General features: G+C 34.7%; 1 protein-coding gene across 7 annotated transcripts in view; it reads right to left on the reverse strand.

Annotated features, from left to right (window-relative positions):
* The window catches only part of OSBPL8 (oxysterol binding protein like 8), a 178,766-nt gene that overhangs the window by 24,843 nt on the left and 128,096 nt on the right, over positions 1-25,827 (reverse strand). For all 7 annotated transcript variants that reach the window (XM_024122783.3, XM_024122781.2, XM_024122788.3 and 4 more), the window contains 9 exons: positions 24,371-24,574; positions 22,169-22,253; positions 20,401-20,572; positions 16,829-17,066; positions 16,033-16,217; positions 13,044-13,125; positions 12,650-12,748; positions 11,097-11,193; positions 2,255-2,353 (listed from right to left, as the gene is read on the reverse strand). In XM_024122783.3, the coding sequence (XP_023978551.1) occupies positions 2,255-2,353; positions 11,097-11,193; positions 12,650-12,748; positions 13,044-13,125; positions 16,033-16,217; positions 16,829-17,066; positions 20,401-20,572; positions 22,169-22,253; positions 24,371-24,574 (1,261 nt within the window). The remainder of the gene's footprint in view (positions 1-2,254; positions 2,354-11,096; positions 11,194-12,649; positions 12,749-13,043; positions 13,126-16,032; positions 16,218-16,828; positions 17,067-20,400; positions 20,573-22,168; positions 22,254-24,370; positions 24,575-25,827) is intronic.

Below are 25,827 nucleotides of genomic sequence, written 5' to 3' on the forward strand. Positions count from 1 at the left end.
GCAAGGGGAGAGGCCACAAGAGTGAGAGGCCCGCGTACCACAAAAAAAAAAAAAAAAAAAAAAAAAAAAAAGTATATATGTAATATGGTGTCTTTAAAAAGAAACAAAGTTATGCTTTGATTGGTTGATGAAACTGCCGTGACAAGAGGCTCACAGGAACCTAACCATGTGTTTCCTCTAGGAGCAATAGTTTAGTATTCATTAATTCAGTGTCTGTGGTGACTTTTTATAGGACATAAGTACTACAAATAACAAGAATCAACTGTATAAGTAAGATAAATTAAAAAATCTCCGTATTTTGGTTCTTGACTAAAAACAGTTGGGGAAATTCTGAGTTTGACCAGTTAAACAGGCTGTGTGTGTGTGTGTATCTGTTCTTGGACTAAACTTTTTTTTTTCCCCAATGTTCATCATTCCCATAGTTTGTATATTTTTACTATGTATACATAGAAACCATATAAGCTCATTTTGCACACAATCATACTATACATATCTTTCTCCAATTTGATTTTTAAACTCAACATTTTAGATAGGATTTAAAACTTTTTCAAATTTTTTAATATAATTTTTAAAGGTTACTTTCCATTTACAGTTATTACAAAATCTTGGCTATATTCCCCGTGTTGTACAGTACATACTTGAGCCTTGAGCCTATCTTACCAATAGTTTGTACCTCCTAGTCCTCCACACCTATAATGCACCCCGCCCCCCACTGGTAACCACTAGTGTGTTCTCTATATCTGCGAATCTGCTTCTTTTTTTGTTATATTCATTAGTTCATTGTATTTTTTAGATTCCATGTACTGAATATAAGTGATATCATATAGTATTTGTCTTTCTCTGACTTATTTCACTTAGCATAATGCCCTCCAAGTTGGACTAAACTCTTAAGGCAGCCTTTAATATGCAAATGCACAATGTTAATTTTCAAGAGAGGAACAGACTATGCAATGCTTCTCATATTTATTTGGCTATGGAATTCTTATTTTATAAAACAATTTGAGACTAGTGATTTGGAGAACACATCTTAGAAAATACACCAAGGTAGAAAATAATCATTTCTTCATTCACAAGGGGTTATGATCTCTCCTTTTTTCCATGCAATAAAAACATTGCTATGAAAAAAAAATTTTCCCTGCTGCTATTTGGGTATGGCATTAGGTATCTCTCTACATGAAATATCATTTTATTTATTCTAAATTATTTAAAATTTAAAAGTATATTTCTCATCAATTCATTTCATGATTTCAGATATTTCACTTCATGTCTATTTCAAGAACCACACATGAAGCTCAAAGAATTACCTAGCCTGAGGCCACAAGTTGGCAGTCTTGCACAGTGGATGGGAGTCAACAAGCCTAGAGTTTAGTCTCAGCATTCTTACTAACTAGCTGGTCTGCTTTAGGTAATATTCTTAACCCTCCTGGTTTTTTCATCTGTGAAATGAGGTCATATTAAATAATTTCTATGTTTTCATGAATCAGTTCCTAAAATAGAGGATAATTACCCTAAAAAGTTATTTTTAAGAAATGGGTTGGAAAGAAGGGTAAAGATAATGACCAAGCTGAGTGTTTAAGATGATGCCATATAGCACAGCAGTGCAGATTGCAGAGCTGTGTGATCTCAGGCAAATTAACCTCTTTCTGCCTTATCATCCTCGTTCATAAAACAGGGATAATACTACCTACTTTATAGGGCTGCTTGAATGATTAAATGAGTTTATAAATGTAAAGTGCACAGAATAGTTGGGTGCCTGGCCTGTTTTAAATGATAGTTATTATTTAATACCTTTATCTGTATACTAAATAATGGGGAAAAAGCATAATACATTAATTTTTAACAAACTGCCAAACAAGGATGAGAAAAATTTTAAAGAACTTGTTACAATGAAAAGCAGTGCATTAAAATTTTAAAAAGGGGTGGTGGTGCAAGAAGATAAAAATCACTTTTGAGGATTCTGGAATAGCGGGCAGTTTCATCAAATTTTACAACTTGCAGATAAGGCAAATGAAATTCCATTATTATAAATCAGCCTCTTCCAAATAAAGTATGTGTCACAAAAAATCCACTGTGGTGAATTAATTCATCATAGAAATATTCAGCAGATGATAACAGTGATCTCAAGTATCTGTAAACCAAGGACACTTTCAAACAAAAGGCTGACTCCATCAATCTCAAAACATAAATTACAGTCAAATACTTACTTAAAAAGAAGGTTTTAAAAAAACCTAACTCAGGTATGGAAAATATTTACCTTTACAATGAGCATATGGCATTGTCATTACATAATCTTCGCCTCTATTCAAGAAAGTTAACCGTGCTTCTCCTTCTAATATTGCAGATAATGAGTTTCCTGAAATAAATATTGTTTTTTAAGTTTCACAAAAATAATTCAGCCAATTCAAAACAAACAAAACATATTTAGGACACCTACCAGATATCTACAGAATGTCTTAAAAATGTCTCAGTCTCAATGTGTCTAAACATATATTTGTTGTCTTATACCCAAAACATATTCGATCCATGCTCCTATTCTTACAAAACGAGTACTTTTAAAAGGTACTCGTTATATGTTTGTTGTGTAATTTTACAAGGCGCTTAAAAAAAACCTTAAACATGTAGAACATGCAGTAAAACACTGTTTCACTGTATAGCTTAATATGCCCTCTTTTGAATAAAACCATTATTTCTTATCTGTAAGACACATTACTTCGTTAAGTCCCAAGCTTTAAGTACGTCTAATTGATATAATAATACTATGGGTAATTTAGAAAAAATTTAAAATATGCATAACCCACCAAAATGCAATTGATGATAAAATTTCATGGTATTTTCTTCTAGCTTTTCATATATATATAGAAAAATATATAGAAATATATATATTTCCCCCATTGAGAGCTTTATTGAAGTATAATTTACATACAGTAAGTGACCCATTTTAATGGTGCATTTTGATAGTCTTAGCAATTGTATCCAGTCATGTAACCTCCACCAGCACAATCCCTGCTCCTTGGCAATCAATCCTTTCCTCCAGCCCAAGGAAACCACTGGTCTGGTTTCTATCACTATAGTTTGGCCTATTTTAGAATTTTGTATAGATGGCATCATAGAATATGTAGTTTATTGTGTCTGATTTCTTTCATTTAGCAAAATATTTTTCAGATTCATCCATGTTATTGTATCATCATTTCATGCCACTTTAACAATACTGAAAAATCTAATGTATGAACATAGTATATATCTCTCCATTTACTTGTCTTCTTTAATTTTCCTCAGCCATGTTTTGTAGTTTTCAGTGTACAGGTCTTATATATCTTTCATTAAATTTACTCTTAAATATTTTATTTTTAAGATACTATTGTAATCAGAGTTGTTTTTTAAATTCCATTCTTCAAGTGTTCATTTCTAGTATATAGAAATACAATTGATTTTTGTATTTTGATCATGTATCCTACAACCTTACGAAATTCACTCATTAGTTCTAGTAGTATGGTGGTATATTTTTGAGGATTTTCTATATAGATCAGGTATGTATGTGGTTTAACTTCTTCCTTTCTAATTTGTATGCTTGTCCTTTAACTTGCCTACTGCATTGGCTAGGACTTCTAACAGAATTTCATACAAAAGTGGTGAGAGTGAATATGCTTGCCTTGTACCTGATCTTAAGTAAAAATTATTCTATTCTCAGCATAAGAGTATTAAGTTGGCTATTTATTTTTCATAGATACCTTTAATCTAATCCTAGTTTGTTGAGAGCTTTTATCATGAATGGATATTGAATTTTGTCAAATGCTTTTTCTGAATCTATTAAAATGATATGATTTTCCTTTATTCTATTAATATGAACTACACTGACTGATTTTCAGATGATATGCCAACCTTGTATTTGTGAGATAAACCCCACTTGATCATGATATATTATCTTTTAAATATATTGATCATGACATATATCATTTTTAGATATCCAATTATGTGTGTGTATTACCGTTTATATATACTGATTTGTTACTAATTTGTTAAGGATTTTTGCAGGTATATTCAAGAAAGATATTGATCTACAGTTTTCTGATAATGTCTGGTTTGGGGATTAGTGTAATGCTGGCCTCATAAAATATCTGAAAAGTGTTTCCTCCTCTTCTATCTTCTGTAAGAAGCTGTACAGAATTGGTATTATTTCTTCCTTAAATATTTACAAGAACTCAAAATATCTGGGCCTGGACTATATCTTTTTTATAATTTTTTAAAAATTAATTAATTTATTTTTGGCTGCATTAGGTCTTCGTTGCTGTGTGTGGGCTTTCTCTAGTTGCAGTGAGCGGGGGCTACTCTTTGTTGCAGTGCGTTGGCTTCTCATTGCGGCGGCTTCTCTTGTTGTGGAGCATGGGCTTTAGGCGTGCGGGCTTCAGTAGTTGTGGCTCGCGGGCTCTAGAGCACAGGCTCAGTAGTTGTGTTGCACGGGCTTAGTTGCTCCACGGCATGTGGGATCTTCCCAGACCACGGCTAGAACCCGTGTCCCCTGCATTGGCAGGTGGATTCTTAACCACTGTGCCACCAGGGAAGCCCTGGACTATATCTTTGAAGGAAGATTTAAAATTACTAATTCAATTTCTTTCACTGATTTAAGGCTATTATAATTTTACATTTCTTCTTGGGTCGGTTTTGGTAATTTGTGTTTTTTAAGGGATTTGCCTGTTTCATCCAAGCTGTCAAATTTATTGTCATAAAATTATCCATAATATTTCCTTATCATCCTTTCCGTGTCTGTAGGACATAGTGATTCTGCTCATTTTATTCCTGATTTGCATTCTTTATTTTGATCAGTCTAAAAGCAAATCTTGGGTTCCCTGATTTTCTCAATTGTTTGTCCACTTTCTACACTGATGTCTGCTCATTATTATTTCCTTTCTTCTACCTACTTGAAATTTGATTAGCTTTTTCTAACTTCATAGGGTAAAAAGTTAGATCACTGATTTGGTTCTTTCTTTTTTTCTAATTTAAAGTTATAAATCCCCCTCTAAGCACCCCTTTTGCTGTCTCCCACAAATTTTGATATGCTGTATTTTCATATCATCTAGTCTTAAATATTTTCTAATTTCTCTTGTGATTTCTTCTTTGGCCCATGAATTATTTATAAGTGTGTTATTTAATTTCTAAATATTTGGCGTTTACCTCGATATCTTGTTATTTATTTCTAATTCTATTTCATTAAGGTTTGCAGAACATATTCTGTATGATTTCCATCTTTTGAAATTTACGGAGAGTTGTTTTATGGTCAAACATGTGATCTATACCAGTGAAAAACCATATGTGTACTTGAACACAATGTGTATTCTGTAACTGTTGCCTGTAATGCTCTAGAAATATCAATTAAGGTAAGGTGTTGATAGTGTTTTTCAGGTCTATATGTCTTTGCTTATATTTCATCTAGTTGTCATATCATCTGCTGAGGACACAGTGTTAATCTAAATATGATTTTGGAATTGCCTATTTCTCTCCTTAATTCTGTTTTTGCTTCATGTATTTTGAGGTTCTATGATTTGATATACATTTGTGATTATTATGCTTTCCTGATGTACTAAACCTTTTATCATTATAAAATACTCCTTTTTTATCTCTGTTAATACTTTTTGTCTTAAAATTTTATTAATATAGCCACTCAATCATACTTGAACTTAATGTTCATAGTTTAGCTTTTAATTTTTTCTATCCATATACTTTCAACCTATTTGTGTATTTACACTTAAAGTGGATCTATCCTTGCTGTTTTATTCAATCTGACAATCTGTCTTTAAATTGGATTATTTTGACCATTAACACTGATATAATTACGATGGGTTTTTTAATCTGCCATGTTACTGTGTATTTTCTATTGTTCCTCTCTAATTTTTATTCCTTGATCAAGCTTTCCTGCTACTTTAAAAAATAATTTGAATTTTTTTTTAGAATTTCATTTCAATAATCTTATTGGCTTTTTACTTATGCTTGTCATTATTGTGTGGATGTGTGTATGCTCATGTGCACACGCACATGCTCTAAAACAGCGTCTCTCAACAGTGGCACTACTGCTATTTTGGGCTGGATAATTCTTTGTTGTGGTGGGTTGTCCTGTGCATTGTAGGATATTTAGCAGCATCCCTGGCCTCAACCTACTGGATATACCAATTGGAAAACCAAAATGTCTCTGGCCATTGCCAAGTGTCTCCTGGGCCCCAAAGTTGAGGACCAGTGCTTTAGGGATTACAAATATTTATCTTTAAAATTTCACACGCCACTTACAATTAAATTAACCACTTCTATAAAATGTAGAAACTTTGCAATCTGTATGTCCACTCTCCTTTAAGCCTTTATGCTATAGTTATATCTGCATATGCTATAAAATTCACAAGACAATGTTAACATTTTTTGCTTTGAACAGTAATAATATTATAAACAAATTGAGAAGAAAAAGTAAGAAAAAATGTCCTTTGTATTTACTAGATACTTATCATTTCTTACAATCTTCTGTCCATTCTGAGGATCTGAGTTTTTATCTAGTATCATTTACCTTTAGCTTGAAGAACTTTATTTAGCTTTTCTTGTAGTATGACTCTTCTGGCAACAAATTCTTTTAGTTTTATTTTATCTGAAAATGACTTTATTCTTGAAGAATATTTTCTTTCAACACTATAGAGATGTTCCATTTTCCTGAGTTCTTCACAGATTCTAATAAGAAGTTGGCCATTACAGAATCATTATTTCCCTGAATGTATTATATTGCTTTTCTCTTTTTGTTTTCAAGATTTGTCTTTGATCTTTGGCTTTAAATAGTTTGAGTACATTGTGTCTTGGCTTAGCCATCTTTTTTTTTTTTTTTTTCCGAACTACTAGACTGCCAGGAAATTCCCTGTATTGCCTTCTCTAGGACATTGATGGATTCCCACTCCACCAGTTTTCTAGAACTCGAAGTTAAAGAAGTGGGAGTTGGGAACTTCCCTGGTGGTCCAGTGGTTAAGACTGCACTTCCACTACAGGGGGCACGGGCTCGATCCCTGGTTGGGGAACCAAGATCCTGCATGCATTAGTTTAGCCATCTTAATGTTTATTCTGCTTGGTATTCTTTGAGCATCTTGAATGTGTAAATTTATACCTTTCGTTAAATTTGGAAAACTTTTGCATCAACTCATTTTTTTAAACATCTTTATTGGAGTATAATTGCTTTATAATGGTGTGTTAGTGTCTGCTTTATAACAAAGTGAATCAGCTATACATATACATATATCCCCATATCTCCTCCCTGTTGTGTCTCCTTCCCATCCTCCCTAACCCACCCCTCTAGGTGGTCACAAAGTACCGAGCTGATCTCCCTGTGCTACGCGGCTGCTTCCCACTAGCTATCTATTTTACATTTGGTAGTGTATATATGTCCATGCCACTCTCTCACTTCGTCCCAGCTTACCCATCCCCTCCCCGTGTCCTCAAGTCCATTCTCTACGTCTGTGTCTTTATTTCTGTTCTGCCCCTAGCTTCTTCAGAACCAATTTTTCTTTTTTTTTTTTTGTGGTATGCGGGCCTCCCCCTGCTGCGGCCTCTCCCGTTGCGGAGCACAGGCTCCGGACGCGCAGGCCCAGGGGCCATGGCTCACAGGCCCAGCCGCTCCGCGGCATGTGGGATCCTCCCAGACCGGGGCGCGAACCCGGTTCCCCTGCATCGGCAGGCGGGCGCGCAACCACTGCGCCACCAGGGAAGCCCTGTTCATTTTTAAAGATAATTTTTCTCTGTGTTTTCCACATTGGATTTCTATTTATCTATTTACAAGTTCACTTATTTTCTTCTCTATCATCTCCACTCTGCTGTAAAGTTCACTCTATGAATTTTTAATTTAAAATACTGAATTTTTCAGTTCTAGAATTTCTATTTAATTTTTGAAATATATCTATTTCTACTTTTCTTCTAAGCTGTACAATTTTTTCATTCACTGTGACCATATTTTCTTTTACTTATTTAAGGGCACTTATTTTAGCCACTTAAAAATCCATGTGTGCTACTTCCAACAGTATATCCTGGGGTTTGTCTCAGTTGATTTTCTTTTCCTTTGAGAACATGTTCCATTTTCCTGGGTCTTTAAGTTAGGTAGTTTTGTATTTGATACTGGACATTATAAATGTTGAGTTGTAGAGACTCTGAATTCTATTATTTTTCTCCAATGAAAGTTGTTCTTTTGTCTTAGCATGCAATTATTCGGTTGGACTCAAATTACGAACTTTGGTTTTTTTTTTGGGTGGCAGTTTTGTTCTGGATTTAGCCAGAGAGGTAGGCAGAGAGAATTCAGGATCCCCTCTCTGGCTCTTTTACTTTTCAGGTTCCTGTTCTCTGTCCAGTGGCCACAGTTTCTCCAAATTTAGTGTTTGGTTCCCCAGGTCAGAAAGGCTGCAATGTTTCCACCAGTTTACCCTGCTAACTGTACCTGACCTGAGGCTGAAAGTCATGGAAATGAGGATTCATTCTGTATCATTTCTGTTGTATGACTGGGGACTTCCCACTAAATTGGCCTGCAATTGCTCTCTTTAATGTTTTCACGTATTAATAGCTGCTTTCTGTATTAGCGCCAGATGTCCAGAGGAGAAGGACTGGTCTAGTAGGACCTTATTCAGACATTGTTGATCACATACATTTTTAACACAGTAAAACCACATAGATTTTTGTATCCAACTTTATACATGTATTGGTATACCATAAAATCATTTCTCTCTTATTATATAGTATTCATAACCATACTATATCTTAAAATAACTGAATGTTCTCTTATTTTAAAGGAAATACTTGCTCTTTGTGGGAAAGTTGAAAAATCCAACGATAATTACCCATAATTCCATCATTCAGGTTAATCATGAAATCTTGATATAATTCCTTGCATCTTTTTTTCCTATATATGAATGTATACATGTTTTAAAGCAGAGTTGACTCAGAGCATATATGTACTCTGCTTTTCACTTAGCATTATACCATAAGTCATTTCAAATTTTAGTGCACATTAGAATTACCTGAGGAGATTGTAAAAATGTATATTCTTGGGCTTCCCTGGTGGTGCAGTGGTTAAGAATCTGCCTGCCAATGCAGGGGACAGGGGTTCGAGCCCTGGTCCAGGAAGATCCCACATACCACAGAGCAACTAAGCCCATGCACCACAACTACTGAGCCTGTGCTCTAGAGCCCACGAGCCACAACTACTGAGCCCACGTGCTGCAACTACTGAAGCCCGTGTGCCTAGAGTCCGTGCTGTGCAACAAGAGAGGTCACCACAGTGAGAAGCCCACGTGTCACAACAAAGAGTAGCCCCTGCTTGCCACAACTAGAGAAAAGCCCACGCGCAGCAACAAAGATCCAACGCAACCAAAAATAAAATAAATAATATAAACACATTTATATTAAAAAAGAATATACTTGAGCCCAGTGATTTTGATTTGGTAAGTCAAAATTGGGATTCAGGATTCCAAAATTTTAACTGATACTCTGATTATGAAATTGATGGTTTATGCATACCGTTTGAAAAACAAGAGCAGTTCTCCCAAATGATAATAAATTATTCAACCCATAGCAAAGTGACTAAGTACCTATATTTTATCTGCTCTGCAGAATATCAGAAAGCCATTTAAAAATGAATGGTTCTTAGGGCAAAGACTAGTGGTACAAGATCCATAGATCCGAGAAGATAGCCCTTAAAATAGAAAATAATGGCATTAAAAACCAGTGATAAATAAACCAAATACTGAGAAAATTTATTGGCTTTTGGGAAGAGAAAGTTGTGATCTTGCTTCACTTCATACACACTATATACAAAGAAATAAATTTCAGGCAAACTAAAGAGCAGTGAAAGCATAAAAATATGAGAACATATAAGCAAATTATTATATAAGCTGAAGTGAGAAAGGGTTTTCTAATTGTGACATCAAAAGCAAAAACCATCAAACGAAAAACTGATAATTTAGTACATCAAAATGTCAAGAGACTACTTGTTAAGAGGAATATACTCTACCCAGATGTCATTAAATTTAACTTAATTTAGATTCAAGAAAATGAACTAATTCCTAAAACAATATAAACTATCAAACTCTCCTAGCAAGAAGTTTCTATATGGGCAAGTCAATAACCAAAGAAGAAGTGAGGAAGTTACCAAAAAATTGTCCCTACAAAGTTTGAATTTAGTAAATTCTTTCAAATCATAAAGGAGCAGATAGTTCTGATATACACAACTGTAGGTACTATAACATAGAAAAAAGAAGGCCAGCTGCTGAAGTAATTGCAGAAAGTGAGCTATGTACCTGGTATTCAATAAAAATTCTACAAGGGTAGAACTCATATTCACAAAAGCTATTTAAACTATAGTCAGGGTAGGGGCACGGAGGGATGGAGGGTTCAGTGGGGAGGGAATAACCCAAATATACGTAACCTTCAGAAGAAAATGATCACCCTCTGAAACAAGCAAAATATAAAACTAGGCAAAAAAATCAAAACCAAAACCCAAACAAAGCAAGCATCAAGGGATGATCTGTTTGTTTGAATTGTCACAGACTTTAGATTAAGGTTTCCTACTGTACATATTTATTTTCCCTTGTACTTAAAAAAGTTTTTGTTAGTATGTTACTTGATCCAAGGTTAAATATCGTTACTGACTGACCCTGGACTAAGTATCCTAACTGTGTTTGGATTCTTTCTCCTCTTTTCAAAGACTAAATAAAAAGATCAACCCCTTAGGTGCTTTGAGATGAAACTAAAAGCCTTAGTAGAGTTAAAGGCAAAAAAAAAAAACCCAAAAAGCAAAACATTATGGCCTAAAATGGTTAGCTGTAGTGGGCAATCATTATTCTGTCTTCTGATAAGTGGTGTTTGTGGTAAATTTACACGTACGTGATGAACACTTACATAACATGAGTTATATCTCTATTTATGAATGAGCAAAGAAAAACAACAGAAAAAGAAAGGTCATTATCCAAGTAAAAATGATATAATGACATATAAATTCCTTGCTGAAAACAGCCCAAGACATTGTCTGTATAAAAGCTCACCAGGAAAAACTACCTCCCAGAAAAGCCTATAGATTGAGACATGGGTAAACTCACCATAGAACTTGGACTTAGCCAGGATACTACCACTAAGGCAAAATCCATCTTTTCGGTTACTAACATAAAAGGCAGATATTGGTGGATGATGGGACACCTATTGAATACAGGAAAAATACATTAAAATATAATAATATAAGCATATTATTGTGATATTATCAAAAGTTCAAGTCTTAAAAGCATACTCTAATAATGAATTAAAAGAAACATTTGGTAAGTAGTAAAATTAAATATTGATGATTGTAGTAACCAATCTCCAAGATGTATCTGAAGGAAACCCACCTCCTGGTATTCACACCATAAGGTGAGCTTCTCTTACACTGTACCAAAGTTAGTTTGTGTGGAAGTAATAGTATATCACTTCTGAAATTAGGTTATAATGCAGCATGTACCTTGGTGTATGTGTGTCTCTCTCTCGAAGATCATTAGCTCTGAAAGGCCAGCTTCCATGTTATGAACAACTCTATGGAGAGGCCCACGTGACAAGGAACTGAGTTCTCTTGTCAAAAGCCATGTGATGAGCTTGGAAGCAGAATCCTCCAGCCCAGGTAAGCCTTCAGATGATTGCAAAGCTGGCTGACATCTTGACCTCAACCTCAGGAGAGATCCCAAGCCAGACCACCCAGCTAAACAGTTCTCAGATTCCTGAACATCACTGCATGAGATAATAAATGTTTTTTGTCTTAAGCCATTAAGTTTTGAATTTTTTATATAGCAATGAATAACTAATACAGTGGCTATTCTTCATGTAGATTACTGAATAGACTGTAGGAAACTAACAAAAGCTTTAACAAATATTTTAATAATATTGCAAAATGTATACATCATGTTTTCTGAAATGAGACAAAACTAAAATTAAAGGCTTCTCAAGCTTCTCAACTTAGTGAAGAATTACAGTGAACTAAAATACAAGACAGTATAATCATTAATTTAAAAAAATTAATACAGATAAGTGGTTTCAATCTGAGGAGTATATCAAAATCTCTTGGGAAGAGGAAGGTTTTTCAAATAACACATAGTCTTCTCATCTTCCTTACATTCTGTATATGAAAGGTAAGCAGGTCAGGATTTGTTTAGATGAAGGATAGCTGGGAAGATATAATAGGGTGGGAGAATTAAATTTAAAAATAATGAGGCAAAAAAAGTGCAACATCAGATTACCTAATTGTGAATCTGTGGAGGGCTTAAAAAGGCATGTAATTTGAGATAAATTTAGAAAGATATGGAGGACCCTGAATGTCAGAGATATGGGTGTAAATTTGATTTAGGAACTGGGGAACCACTGAAGTATTTGGTCCAAAAAAAGGAGGGGGGGCAGGGCAATAAAAATAAAGATTTATTTTTTATTGTAGGATTCCATGACTGTAAGAGAGTATGTAGCTTAAGAGTATGGTATTTAGTAGTAGTCAGTACCAAGAGGTTAAAATCTTACCAAATGTTCGCTAATAAGAAAGGTTATAATCAACAGTGAGTTTTCTGAGTTAACATTTTCTATAAAAAAATCTGAATAACTTCCAAATCAGTTTTATTTCTATAACATCCATTTCTAATACCTGTTCAGCAATATAAAAAGTTTTGCTGTTTGTTCTGGGATGAATCCACAAACAACGGAAAGTCTCACCAAGTATAGGATTATAAGGTTTCTTCAGTCCCTAGTAAAAAACATACAAGTTTCAAATTATAAATATGGAAGATTCAAAGTACTAACTTAAACCAGTCAAGACAGGCTTAACTGTATCATCTGGGAACTAGCCTTATAAAATTTCCCAGTAGTGACATGAAATAAAATTAAATGACTTCAATCATAATACAGGTCTAAATAACCAAGTATTTTGCAATTCTGCTAACTGAAAGAGGCCTTGCAATGCAATTATTAATAAATAATCTAAAGATAACATAAAGAATAAAGAACACATAAAAGGCTATAGAAAGTAAAACAAACATTACCTTTGGCTTTTTATAGAATCCTGACAAATACCATTTTACTACTTTCTTCAAACGGAAATAAGGATTTTCTTCAAGAGCAGCCCTAAAAAACAAAATGATATATGCAAAAATTTTACAGAATATATCACAAATTCTCCCTCATATGAATCGTCAACAATTGAGTATGAGATATGATTGGAAAGCATAATTCATTTTCACAACAGATGGCAAAAACAACCATATAAATCAGTTTGCAAGAATCATTTTTCATAATCTGGTTACTTTTCTCCCCATTTTTAACCCCATCTTTAGCCTTCAACCTTCCCTATGTGCTACCAACTGATTTTCCAGAGTGAACTAACTGTACAAATACAACAGATAATCAAAGAATAATCTTCATTTTAAAACAGACATTTTCAAAAGCCATGACTCACCTGTCCCCTTGCCCTTCTGCTAATGCTATGAACATTGCAAAGCACTGATTGTGATTTATAGGTGAACTCTGAGTTTATATATATATATATATATATATATATATATATATGTATATATGGCAATTTATTTATATTACTCCCTTCAAGCATGTCTGAAGGTCCAATGTGGTGATTTTTGAAGATGAAGTGTGAGATGGAAGAGGCTAGGCCTAGGCTCGCTGACAACTGTGCCAAGTTGAAAATACTGAACTTTTTGGGAGTTAACATCCCTCTGATTGCTCTCTTCTTTTCTTGGTTTAAATTCTCTTACTACACAATTTATTTACAGTTTTACATGTTTGTAGAATGCACAGTTCAAAAATCAAAGCAATATAAAGAAGTATACAGTCTTGCTATTGCCCCATCTCTCCATACTCTTCCTACTTAACCTCCCATAGGCAACTTTTTTTTTTAGCTGCTTCTTTTTTTTTTGGCCGCACCACGCGGCATATGGGATCTTAGTGCCCCGACCAGGGATCAACCAGGGATCTAACCCACACCCCGTGCAAAGCACAGAGTATTAACCACTGGACTGCCAGGGAAGTCCCTAGTTGCTTCTTTTTACATAGTTTTATTGAAGTATAAAGAAGCAAATATAAATATGTAGTCTTTTTTTTTTCTTTTTTTTCTTTGGCTGTGTTGGGTCTTCATTGTGGTGCGTGGGCTTCTCAGTGCAATGGCTTCTCTTGTTGCGGACCTGGCCTTTAAGCGCATGGACTTCAGTAGCTGCAGCATGGGGGCTCAGCAGTTGTGGCTCGTGGGCTCTCGAGCGCAGGCTCAGTAGTTGTGGCTCACAGGCTTAGTCGCTCTGCGGCATGTGGGATCTTCCTGGACCAGGGATCGAACTCGTATCCTCTGTACTGGCAGGAGGATTCTTAACCACTGTGCCACCAGGAAGTCCCAAATATGTAGTCTTTTTCTTAAAAGAAAGGGGAACAAACTAAATGCATTCTTCTGTACCTTGCTTTTTACACACACACACACACACACACACACTCCTGAAGATCCCTCCAAATCAGTTTATAGAGTTCTTCCTTAGTGTGGATGTACCATACATTACTTAACCAATAACTGTGGCTGGACACTTGAGTTATCTAACCTTCTGCTGTTCCAAACCCTGCTGCAACAATTTTGTATATATGTCATTTTGTACATGTGGAATTGTATCTGTAGGAGATATTCCCAGAAGCAGGATTACTGGATCAAAGGATTGAATGCATTTATAATTTTCGTAGACACTGCCAGATGCCTTTCTAATGCACTGTGCTAGTTTGTATGACCCAGCAGCAATCTATGAGTGCCACACAACCTTGGCAACAGTGTGTGTTGCCAGAAGTGCAACCTTTCAATTTGGGAAAATGGTCATCTCTCAAGATCTTACTGTAATTCAGAGGAACCTGCCTCATAGTCTGAGGGAAATACATTTCTAGATAGATAAAAGAAAGCAGAACTGGGGATAAAAGCATCTAGATTTTTGGTCAAAGTGATGGATGGAAAATAGATCTTATTATGGTTTGAATTTGCACTTTTCTTATTTTAAGTGAAGCTTACATGTTTAAGGACTATTTTTATTACTTCATTTTTAAACTGCTTGGTCATTTTCTCCACTCCTTTTTCTATTAGGTTATTGATCATTTTCATTCACTAAGAATTTATTTTCATTCACTAAAATAAAAAGAGCCCTTTTTATTTTAGGGAGCTTAACACTTCATTTATGACTTAATTTGCAAAAATCTCCCACAGTTTACGTATTATCCTTTGAATCAGTTTGTTTTTTCTTTTTTTTTTTGCAATGTTCATTAATGCAACTAATAGACTAATAATGCAATGAATAAACTGAATACAGGTATTAATGCAGAATCTAAAAATCAGGTCACAGGGCCAGAACCTAGTATCTTAGAAAACACAGCGCCTTGAAACTGCTGCTGGAATGGGGGCAGCAAGTGAAACCTGGAAAAGTATGATTGCCCAAGAAACTGCTGTAGGCAGCTCCTCCTCCACCTCCTTTATGCCTGACTTCTTCAGAATCACTCCCAGGATCAGCTGGCAGGAAGAAAAGCAAAGGTGAGAGTGGGGATTTATGCCATGTGCCAGCAAATAGTAGGATGTTCCAGTTGTGATAAGCTGCACATGTCTCACTGCATGCAGAGAGGATAAGCACAAACGAAAGCAGAAGCCCCAGGATGGGACCTGAAGGAGGACTTAGGTGGGGGAGAACCAAGAATGCCAACCAGTTCTCCCTGTGTTAGGTCAATGCACAGGTCAGGGAGCCTGTGATGGCAGTGCTGTCAAGGCAGGGGCAGAATTCCTGTCTTCCTCAAGCTTGTGATTTCTCCATTTGACCTCATAAATGGAAACATTACAGAAAAGTATTAAACCTGCTTCTTATTAAGGTCAGCTATAGAAGTGGTGGAGAAGAGAGAGTGGTATCTCATTTGAGCCTGATTTTGGTACAGCATTACCTCTGAAATCAGCACTCTGAAAAAACTCGAAAACCATGAAGTATCTTTTATTTTAAGAAATGAGAATTTACTTACTCAGATAGGAAATCTGCATGATAGTAGTAATCTGAAAGTTTATCCAAGAAAGAACGGGGTTCCAAAATAAATGTAGGCAGAACCACCCTGGATAGGTCCATGCCAGGACGGACTTGTTTCAGTAGTGTCCAGATAAGGCTTTTGTTTTCTTCTGACACAGTTTCTGTTTGAGAAGCCTCACCTGCCTTTAGCAATGAACAAAAAATACTGAAATACTATATTTATTTCAGACACAATATGTAGATAAGATAGCTAATACTGAAAATATGAATCTTCTCTAAGACTATTCCAAGCAATCTTAAAATGTGAAAATAACCCATTAGGTAATAAGTCAACACCTATAAAATTTAGTAAAAGGGTAGTCACAAGAGACACTAAATAAAGTGAATGATATATACAAAGAATCCATTACAAAAAACATTATACGCTATTATTTTATACTATGTTTACCTCTATGCATTAGCAATAACAAGAAAGTTATAAATTCATGTTTCCCTACAATTTACTTTGTACCTGGCAATAACATCAAGGAGTATCTTATTTCAAAAGCAAACCTGAAGAAGATGTAAACTCTAAATTTAATAAAATATATTGGTATTTGTGTGAGTATATGTGTTTAATTGTTTATAAATCTTGATATATTCATATGTATGCAACTTTTAAAATAAAATAGGTATTATATAAATACTATTCTCTTTCAGGAAAATAAGCAATACGTCATACAAATATCTTCAATTTCATCTGTAAATTTCCAAGAATTAGAAAACCAAAATCTCTCAAAATCACAGACTGTTACCTCTCCGAGTTCTTCATGGCTCTGTTCAGTGTAGGTAGTCTCCTTTAAAGGCTCAACAGGCTCAGGTTCAATGTATGAGTCATCTTGCCTTTCTGATGTATCTGTGTCACTTTCTTCACTTTTCCCCATCACCTCATTGTCAGACTCATCATGCTCTTGATCATTTTCTTTATCAGATTTATCAGAATACATATCTTGGTCCTTAAAATGCTGTCGTTCAATTTCACTATCATTTAACCTTAAGAGAAAGAATTATTAGGAGGAAGGATAAAGGAGGTTAAGAATATTTAATTTATAAATAAGAAGGATATGTAACACTTACTGAGAATTTACTATGTGCAGGGTACCATTCTAAGTGTTTTATATAGCTTAACTAATTTAATCATAAAATAGTCCTATAAGTAAAATTATTACTCTCACTTCACAGATTAATAAACGGAGGCACAGAGAAATTAAATTAAAACCTGGAAAATGTTAAAAGATGACACTCTGACCTCTTTGCTTCTCTATCCTTTAGGTCTAAAATTTTCCAAAAGCAAAATTTTAGACTGTTTCTTGCTAGATTTTTTTCTTAGTTTTACAAACATCATCCCTTGAATCAACCTATCACTTCTGGTCTAAAGAAAAACTTCAAGCCAAGACCACTAGATTCTCAAGTGAACGCAAATGAATTATGACTTTCTACCTGTAAAGGTCTCCAAAGTCACTCATAATAAGTCCAAAAATAAAAGGAGAAATGTATAAGGTAATTATATCGATTTAATACTGGACTGAGGACTTCCCTGGTGGCAGAGTGGTTAGGAATCTGCCTGTCAATGCAGGGGAAATGGGTTTGATCCCTGGTTTGGGAAGATCCCACATGCCGCAGAGCAACGAAGCCTATGTGCCACAACTACTGAGCCTGCATTCTAGAGCCTGCGAGCCACAACTACTGAGCCCTTGTGCCACAACTACTGAGCCTGCACCCTAGACCCCACGCTCCGCAACTACTGAAGACTGCGTGCCTAGAGCCCGTGCTCTACCAGCGAGAGGCCACCACAATGAAAAGCCTGCGCGCCACAACGAAGAGTAGCCCCCGCCCACCGCAACTAGAGAAGTCCCACGCGCAGCAACGAAGACCCAACGGAGCCAAAAGAAAGAAAAAAAAAAACTGGATAGGTTTAACCTTGAAAAAAAAACTCTGGAGAACTGGAATTGGAAATTTCAGCTTAAGGAAATGAACCTATGGCCTAAAATTGTTAAGCTGCCATACCCAACCTTATTCTTACTTACAAGACTAGGGTTACTAATCTTCACAAAAAGGAAACAATTTTTTTAAAAAAATCACTTCCAGAATCAAAAATTTTTTAGAAATTTCTCATTTAAGAAAGTATCTGTGGGTTTCGTATGGTATAAAAAATTTGTAAAGTACTTTACAAATGAATACATGGTGCCGTTATATATAATAATTGACATTTTAACAATGCTGAGATAAGTTTAACAGAGCAGAGATAAGTTTAACAGAGCAGAGTAGTCCTATTTGATTCGCTTTTAGTCTCTATTTTTCCAAAATCTTCTTATGTTTGGATTTTAATCGGAGAACTTCTAACAGAAATTCATTTTTTAGAATACTTATTTTCTTTTTTTTCCTTTACAATCATATATTTTTTAAAATGTAGTCTAAAATTGCTGTCTTTGCTTTCTTACCATCTAGTCTCTCCTTAATCCCTCACAATCTGGTTTTTATTTTCTCTTTTATTTTGTTTTATCGTCTCTCCCCTTTGGCAACCTGTCCAGTTTCAAGACTTCATCATCATTTCTATTTGATGATTTCTGTTTGATGATTTCCCATGCATGCAAGAATAAGCTTCAGATTCATGTTTTTAAATGCTTGGTTGACCACATCTATATATACTGGGGCCACTGTATCCTCAACATGTCCAATATTTAATATATTATCTCCCAAATACGGTCCTTTTAAAAAATTTTTATCATCTTCCCAGTCACTCAGGCTTAAAACTTGGTAATCTTTTTTTAAACTTTACCCATTTCCTGTCTCTTACATCCAAGGAGATTCTAAGTCTCGAAGGTAGGCTCCCATCCTTTCTCATCTCTGCATCATCAGTTCCTAGCTCATTTTCGGTCATATATCCAAATGAACGTGTTGATATGTTGATTCTACTTAATGGTAAAATCTGTTATATTGATCCTCTCCCTGATTCCCTAGCTGGATATTATGTTTTCATCCTCTAAATTCTCCTGATCCTATATTACCCTAAGACACCTCTCCTTCGGTTGTTTATGTCATTCTTTTCTTCCTACTATTTATAGTTGCCTGGCATTTTATCGCTTTCAAGCAAAACAAAACAAAACATCTCTCTAGGATTACATAGCTAGTAAACTGTTATACTGGATTCAAATTTAGGATCATATCTGATTCATTTTCCTATTCACAATGTGGTGAATTACAAAGAAAAGTGTATGGTATCTTACACAGAAAAGAGACTCAAAATTTTTTAATGAATAAATACGTGAAGCAGATGAATTTTAAGATCCCCAAATAAGAGCATTTAAGGATTACCTGGTATTCTATAATACCAGGGGAAAAGGCCCCCCAAAAAACCCATTCCTATATCAGGTGCACCTCCCTCCCCCTCATCCTATCCCATTCAGACTCCTACACTAGGATAAAATAAAGCTCCAGATTATAGATCTGCAAAGAAAGGATGTACAAGATAAGGTAATGGTGGTTTTATTTATTTATTTATTTTTGGCGGTTTTAAAAGAGAGTAAAGAAAAAGAGTCAAACAAAAGGACAGGAAAAAAAAAAAAGTTCAGCTCCGCTTACAGGGAAGCGAGGAGAGAAGCAGTCTAACTTTGAGGAGGGTAACGTCAATGCTGACAGAAATAAGTGGCTGCAGAGAAGCTGAGGGCTGGGGCCAGGGAGGAAAAGGGGAAGTCTATTTTTCCTGCAAAGGAACAGAAGAGATCTGAACCTCAACCTTCGTTTCCTTGAAGAAAATTTTTTTTAGTATTAACTACAATGAATGCTTCAGGGGAAAAAAAAACCACAAATAGGATACAGTTCCAATTTGAAACACAATACAATAGGAGAATTCCACAAATACCAGAGAGAATAAGTCAAGTCCATTCTAGAAAAAACAAAAAAGTGCTACAGAACAACAGTAGAAGGACGGATTACATCTCATTTTTATGAGGCAAAGAAAGGCTTCGCATATGATATAATATTTGAGATTGAGATTGGCCTTGAAGAAAACACAGAAGTATGATGGAAGAAAAGAGCAAGGAGGACTAGAGGTCATTCTTAATTGAGGGAACACCAGGCACAAAGACAAGGTAGTTAACATGGTTGTATTTTAGGAAAGAACAAGTAATTCATATTAGCTGGAATCAAGGAAATAACTTTCTACACCTCACCATAGCAACTCAACAAATTTTAAACCAGGCCGTAAGGGTTTAAAGACAGCTAATTCAATCCTAGATACAATACAAAAATTCTAGGCCTGCCAACTAACCTAGTGAATAACATAGTCTCGAAAATAATCACCAAATTAGTGGCAATATCTACTTACTGGAAGTTATCACCACTGTGGAGACTGTTAGCACGTAATAAGCCATACAAAGTCACATGTGTGCTCTCTGATGAGATGCTCAGGTCATGTTCCTTTCCTTCCCTGATCATTGTACGTTTAAGAAGACTAGAACATTTCAAAGCCAACTCCAAAGCATCCATCCAGCACCTTCCTAGAGGAAGACAGATTCATAAATAGTATAATTCAAGAAACTAGAAAAACTAGCATCCATCCTAATTTAACACTGTTAACTTTTAAACATACTATTATTTCTCTCAGAAACATGCACTGTAAAAGTTAATTAGAATATAAAATCCTGCCAGGATGTCTTAATGCAATTTTTCAGTTTAATAAGTGCTTTTTACATTCTAAATATCTAGACACCACGCATTAACATACATTAGAAAATACATCTAATCTAAAATAAATGTACTTTATTTTTAAAAGCTTCAAACATTAACATGTAGAATAACTGAAGGTACCAAAAAGGTACATGAAATATACCTAAGGGATTATGTTTCCACTATAAACAAACTATCTAAAATAATATTTTGTTGTTGACAGGACATCTATCCCAGGTTTAGCACCCAAATTTTAAGTCAGAAAAATGCCTGTCTAAAACTGTTATTAACTGCCATATTAGTTAACAGAAATATTAATAACTTAATTTTGTGTGTGTGTGGTTGACTCTATGTATTTTAACTTTTGTTTATATTCGACTATAGTTGATTTACAATGTTGTGTTTCAGGTGCACAGCAAAGTGATCCAGTTATACATATACATATATCTATTCTTTCTGAAATTTTTTTTCCCATTTACGTTATTACAGAATATTGAGCAGAGTTCCCTGTGCTCAACAGCACTCAGCAGTAGGTCCTTGTTGGTTATCTATTGTAAATATAATAGTGTGTACATGTCAATCCCCAAACTCCCAATTTATCCCTCCCCCCCAATAACTTTATTTTTTTTAATTAAAATTTAGAACAGTACTAGCAGAAAAAAAATGTTAATTGCTCTTAAAAGTCATATACATTTGTTTCAAGATATGGTAATATCAGCCACATAAATCATTTTCATAATGAAAGCTCATGCCTATGATATTTTAATTTAAAAAATAATCATCTAGTGAAAGTAAAGTTTAGAAGCTTACATGATTCCCTAGGCTAAGCTAGTCTACACTATAAAACATAAAAGTGAAGAAAAAATCCATATCAATTATTAAAGTTTTAAAGTTACCTTGCTTTCATACAAATTATACCCTCCCTGCATTTGTTTCAGGAATTAAGTATTAAGTAATAAAGTACAGAATAGAAGTTTGTGTTTGAATGTCTTATGCAAAAAAACAAAAACAAAATAGTGTATACAGTGTCATGTTAATATTTAATGATAAAATATAAATAGTATTAAATGTACTTCTAAAATGACAAAACTTAATGAGTTACCACAGAGAATACTAGTCAAGTCAAAAAGGTGTTAATATGTCAATAAAGGATGAAGAAGAAAACTCCAGGCTGCTAGTTTATCACTCAATTATATAATGCTTCCTTCCTATTAGATTTCCCTATTTGTCAACCAAGTTGATGATATATTTAGTGTTCTAGGCAATTTATGATTATAATACCTCTGCTGCAAATTCCATACTAAACACAAATTTCCCAAAGGAAAATGCAGTGATCTATAAAAGTATAGATCTATAAAAGTATACAGTATATTTTTAAGTGACCCTTAAAAATAAGGACCAAAAACCAATCCATCATTTGTATTTACCATCTGACTCTGAAGTAGCTCGGATGATCAAATAACTGCTAGGTAAGGGCTGAGTTATGGATCCAACTGCTTCACCTTTTGGACCCTTAAAAGCAGAATAAACAAAATAAATGGTGTACAGTATTATGAGATCTCAACTTTATATTATTCATTATTATCTGTAATAATCTAAGTGAGGCATGGATTATAATTTTTAAAAACAAACAACCTTTAATTTCATGCTTCTTGAGAAAGCAAATGTTAAGTACTGAGGAAAGCTTTCCTCTTTCACAAAATTTACCTCCTTACCAGAAAACTGAACTTATAGTTAACATTAAGCATTATCTCTGCATATTGTTCACATATTAAAGAGAAACCTAAAATTTCCCATACGAGACCAAATTTTAATTTAACAGAGAATTTCCATACCACAGAAACTATTAGATAAGAAATACTAAATTTCTGGAAGCCTAAAGAAACAGCTGGAAACTTATAAGAAAAAGAGAAATGCATTTTTACTAGGTCCAGGGAAAAATAATTTTTTAAGTTGTCAGATCAAAGAATAAAATGGATTTTAAAAAGCAAAAACACTAGCAAGTAAAGATGGACTTTTAAAGTGAAAAAAGTAGAAACAAATCAATATGATTTTAACAAATCCTATAATATCCCTTGGGTATTTTTAAATGGCTTTATAATTTATGGCCTAGTTCCTAGAACCAGTATAGAGTAGGACCTTGAGTCCAACTGCCTGGGTTTCAATCTTGGGTTTCAATCTTGATTGCATACTAGAAAAATTACTTAAGTAACCTCTTTAGGCCTCAATCTCTTTATCTGGGTAATGGGGGAAATTTGTATCCTCCTTACAGGAAATTTGTATCCTCCTTATCTTGTACCTTACAGTATGAGAATTAAAAAAAGATTCCATATAACATGCTGAAAAGAGTCCCTGACACAAAGTAAAAATTTATAAACATCACTCTTTCCTAATCATAGACATTGACTTTTAAGCTGCTTAAACAATGTCCTAAGTAGGTTTGGCTTGTGAAGAATATTCTGATGTTCATATAATTGTACAAATTTCCCTCCCACCAATATTTGGAATGAAATAACCTGACATTTAAAGTATCTTTTAATGATTTAAAAATTCATTATAAGTCTTACAATGCCTAAAAATAGTAGTAAAGAATAAATAATATACATATAAAAGATTTTGAAAGTAATTTTTTTTCACTTCAGAATGACATGATACAGAAATACCAGAGGTTTCATGGGTTAAATTCTTTCCCCTGTGGGAAGTATATAATCTCAGAATAAAACTAACTCTGTAATCCTAAATTTATTCCTGCTATGATTCCAGACTACTGAAATAAAGGTTAAAAGTCCGGGTCTTTTCCTAGGTGTATGTATATTGCCTAATTAAGTAATACCCAACAAATTAAAAAGCTGAAGCTGCTTTTAGTTCTAATCTCAATTAGGTTGCTTACCTAAAGGAGGAGTCCTAAAACCTTTATTCAAGTGTAATTGACTTTAGAAACTAAAACAATGATAGCTTTGTAAAAACTTAAGCTAGACTCATTTATTCAGTTAGCATGTACTGCCTGTCTACTGTTTGTAGAATTCCTTAGTATAATAGTTTATCAAATAGAGCATTTCTGTTTTCTTGATTGTTTGTTTTCAGAACAAGGAGTGACCACGGTAATGCTCTTTAGTTATAAAAGCATTAGAGCTCCATCTTCAAAGAAAGCTGCCTCTCAAAAATATGTAGGACTGCTTCTGCTTATAGGCTTCCTATCACATATTTACATCACTACAGGAAAGACCACCAAAATAAATAGCAGCTTCTGTTCTAGGGAGTCTGACAATTTGATAAAGAGAAAAACACTCACAGTAAACAGGATACAATATTACAAAGCAAAGCTGGTAACTGCAAAGTAAAAGAACAGTACAAAAAATCCCTACAGACAAGAGATAAAAAGGTACAATATAAATTTGGGAAGCATTTTCTGGAGAAATTTTTAAGTTAGATCTTAAAGGTAAACTAAGCATTTTGGTGCACATTTCATTGTGGGTAGAAACAGAAAGAGGAATAATGTGATTGAAGACAAAAACAAATTTATAAGTTCTGGCAGAGGACAGCAATCATTAATCATTCATTGATTTCTCTCAGTTCTACTTATAGATTGTCATCTTTACCTCTCACCTATATAACAAGTGCTTACTTACCTTCACTGCCCAAATGGACTGCTCCAAAGGATGGAAAAGTTTAAAACAAAAGCCATCCTTTTTTGATGGACGCTCAATGATCTCACAGGCATTCAGAAGGACTGTTCCTACCCATTGACCATTTTTTTGGGTTTTATAGATCAGTAGCACACCAGGTTTCAACACACACCACAATTTGGTCCAGCTCTTTAGAGTACCACGAATCTACAAAAATATAAGTTTATTTAAGAAATAAACCTTTGTTTCTCTGCTCCACAAGATACTAACCAAATAGAGGCAAATAGGGTATTTTGATCTAAAATTTCCATAAAGTGTACACTTTAAATTCACTAGATGTATGTTTGTTAAGCTACTAAATAGCAAGCACTGGAAATAAATGTGAAAACAGCATGACTCCTGCTTCTGAGGAACTTAAATTCTAGTGGGAGACTGCATCAACAATTTCAAAACAATGTACCAAGTAGAATGGTTTCCCTAACCTTCCTGGCCAGGTCAGGGGCCATTAAAATATACTTTCCTAGTACCAAGATCTGGAGCTTAAAGACTTAGTAAGCAGATCCAATATAAGTCAGAAGGTGTTTTCAGAATAATATCGAAGAAGACCCCCATATTACTTGAACTATCAAGAAAACTATCGCTAGACTTCTATTTTAGTAAGAAAACTTCCATGACGGATCCCATAAGGATTTTAGGTTGGAGGCTGTACCTACCCTTGGGGAAGGTGAAAAGCTTTCAGTGCTGGGGTGATTTTTAGGTGAAAGCCAGGTACTAAAACTTCCTGGGAGTCAGGGTCTTACAAGACCATTCTCAAAGTTAGCATTAGTCTAAAATATTCCTACCAAATATCCTACAGATAAGAATGATAAAGAGGATAGAGTGACTAAGATGACAGAAAATAAAAATAAGGAGAAATAGCAATATGTATGTTGTCCTGCAAATTAATGCTTTTCAAATGGTAACTTTTACACTAACTTTGTCTCATATCTTCTCCAAAATGCAAATATACCAAGTCTACAATAATACTAAATGATAATTTGAACAGCAAACAAAATATTTCTTTATAGCACATCAATGAGACCAGTGGTCCCCAACCTTTCTGGCACCAGGGACCGGTTTCGTGGAAGGCAATTTTTCCACAAGGAGGGGGGATGGTTCAGGCAGTAACACAAGCGATGGGGAGCCGCAGATGAAGCTTCGCTGGCTTGCCTGCCGCTCACCTCCTGCTGTGCAGCCCGGTTCCTAACAGGCCGCGGACCGGTACTGGTCTATGGTCCGGGGGTTGGGGACCCCTGGATTAGACTATATCATGTCACACAAATCAAAACGCCTTTTTAAAAGAACTGCTATCCATATTTGATGTTATTGTCAAGAGAGACAACATTAAGGTTTCTTCTCTCCATTAAGACTGGAACATAGATCCTCTGGGATACAATTAATAGTTTCTTCATCAGTGAAAA

This window comes from Physeter macrocephalus, chromosome 6 (genome assembly GCF_002837175.3).
Source record: "Physeter macrocephalus isolate SW-GA chromosome 6, ASM283717v5, whole genome shotgun sequence".
Lineage (NCBI taxonomy): Eukaryota > Metazoa > Chordata > Mammalia > Artiodactyla > Physeteridae > Physeter > Physeter macrocephalus.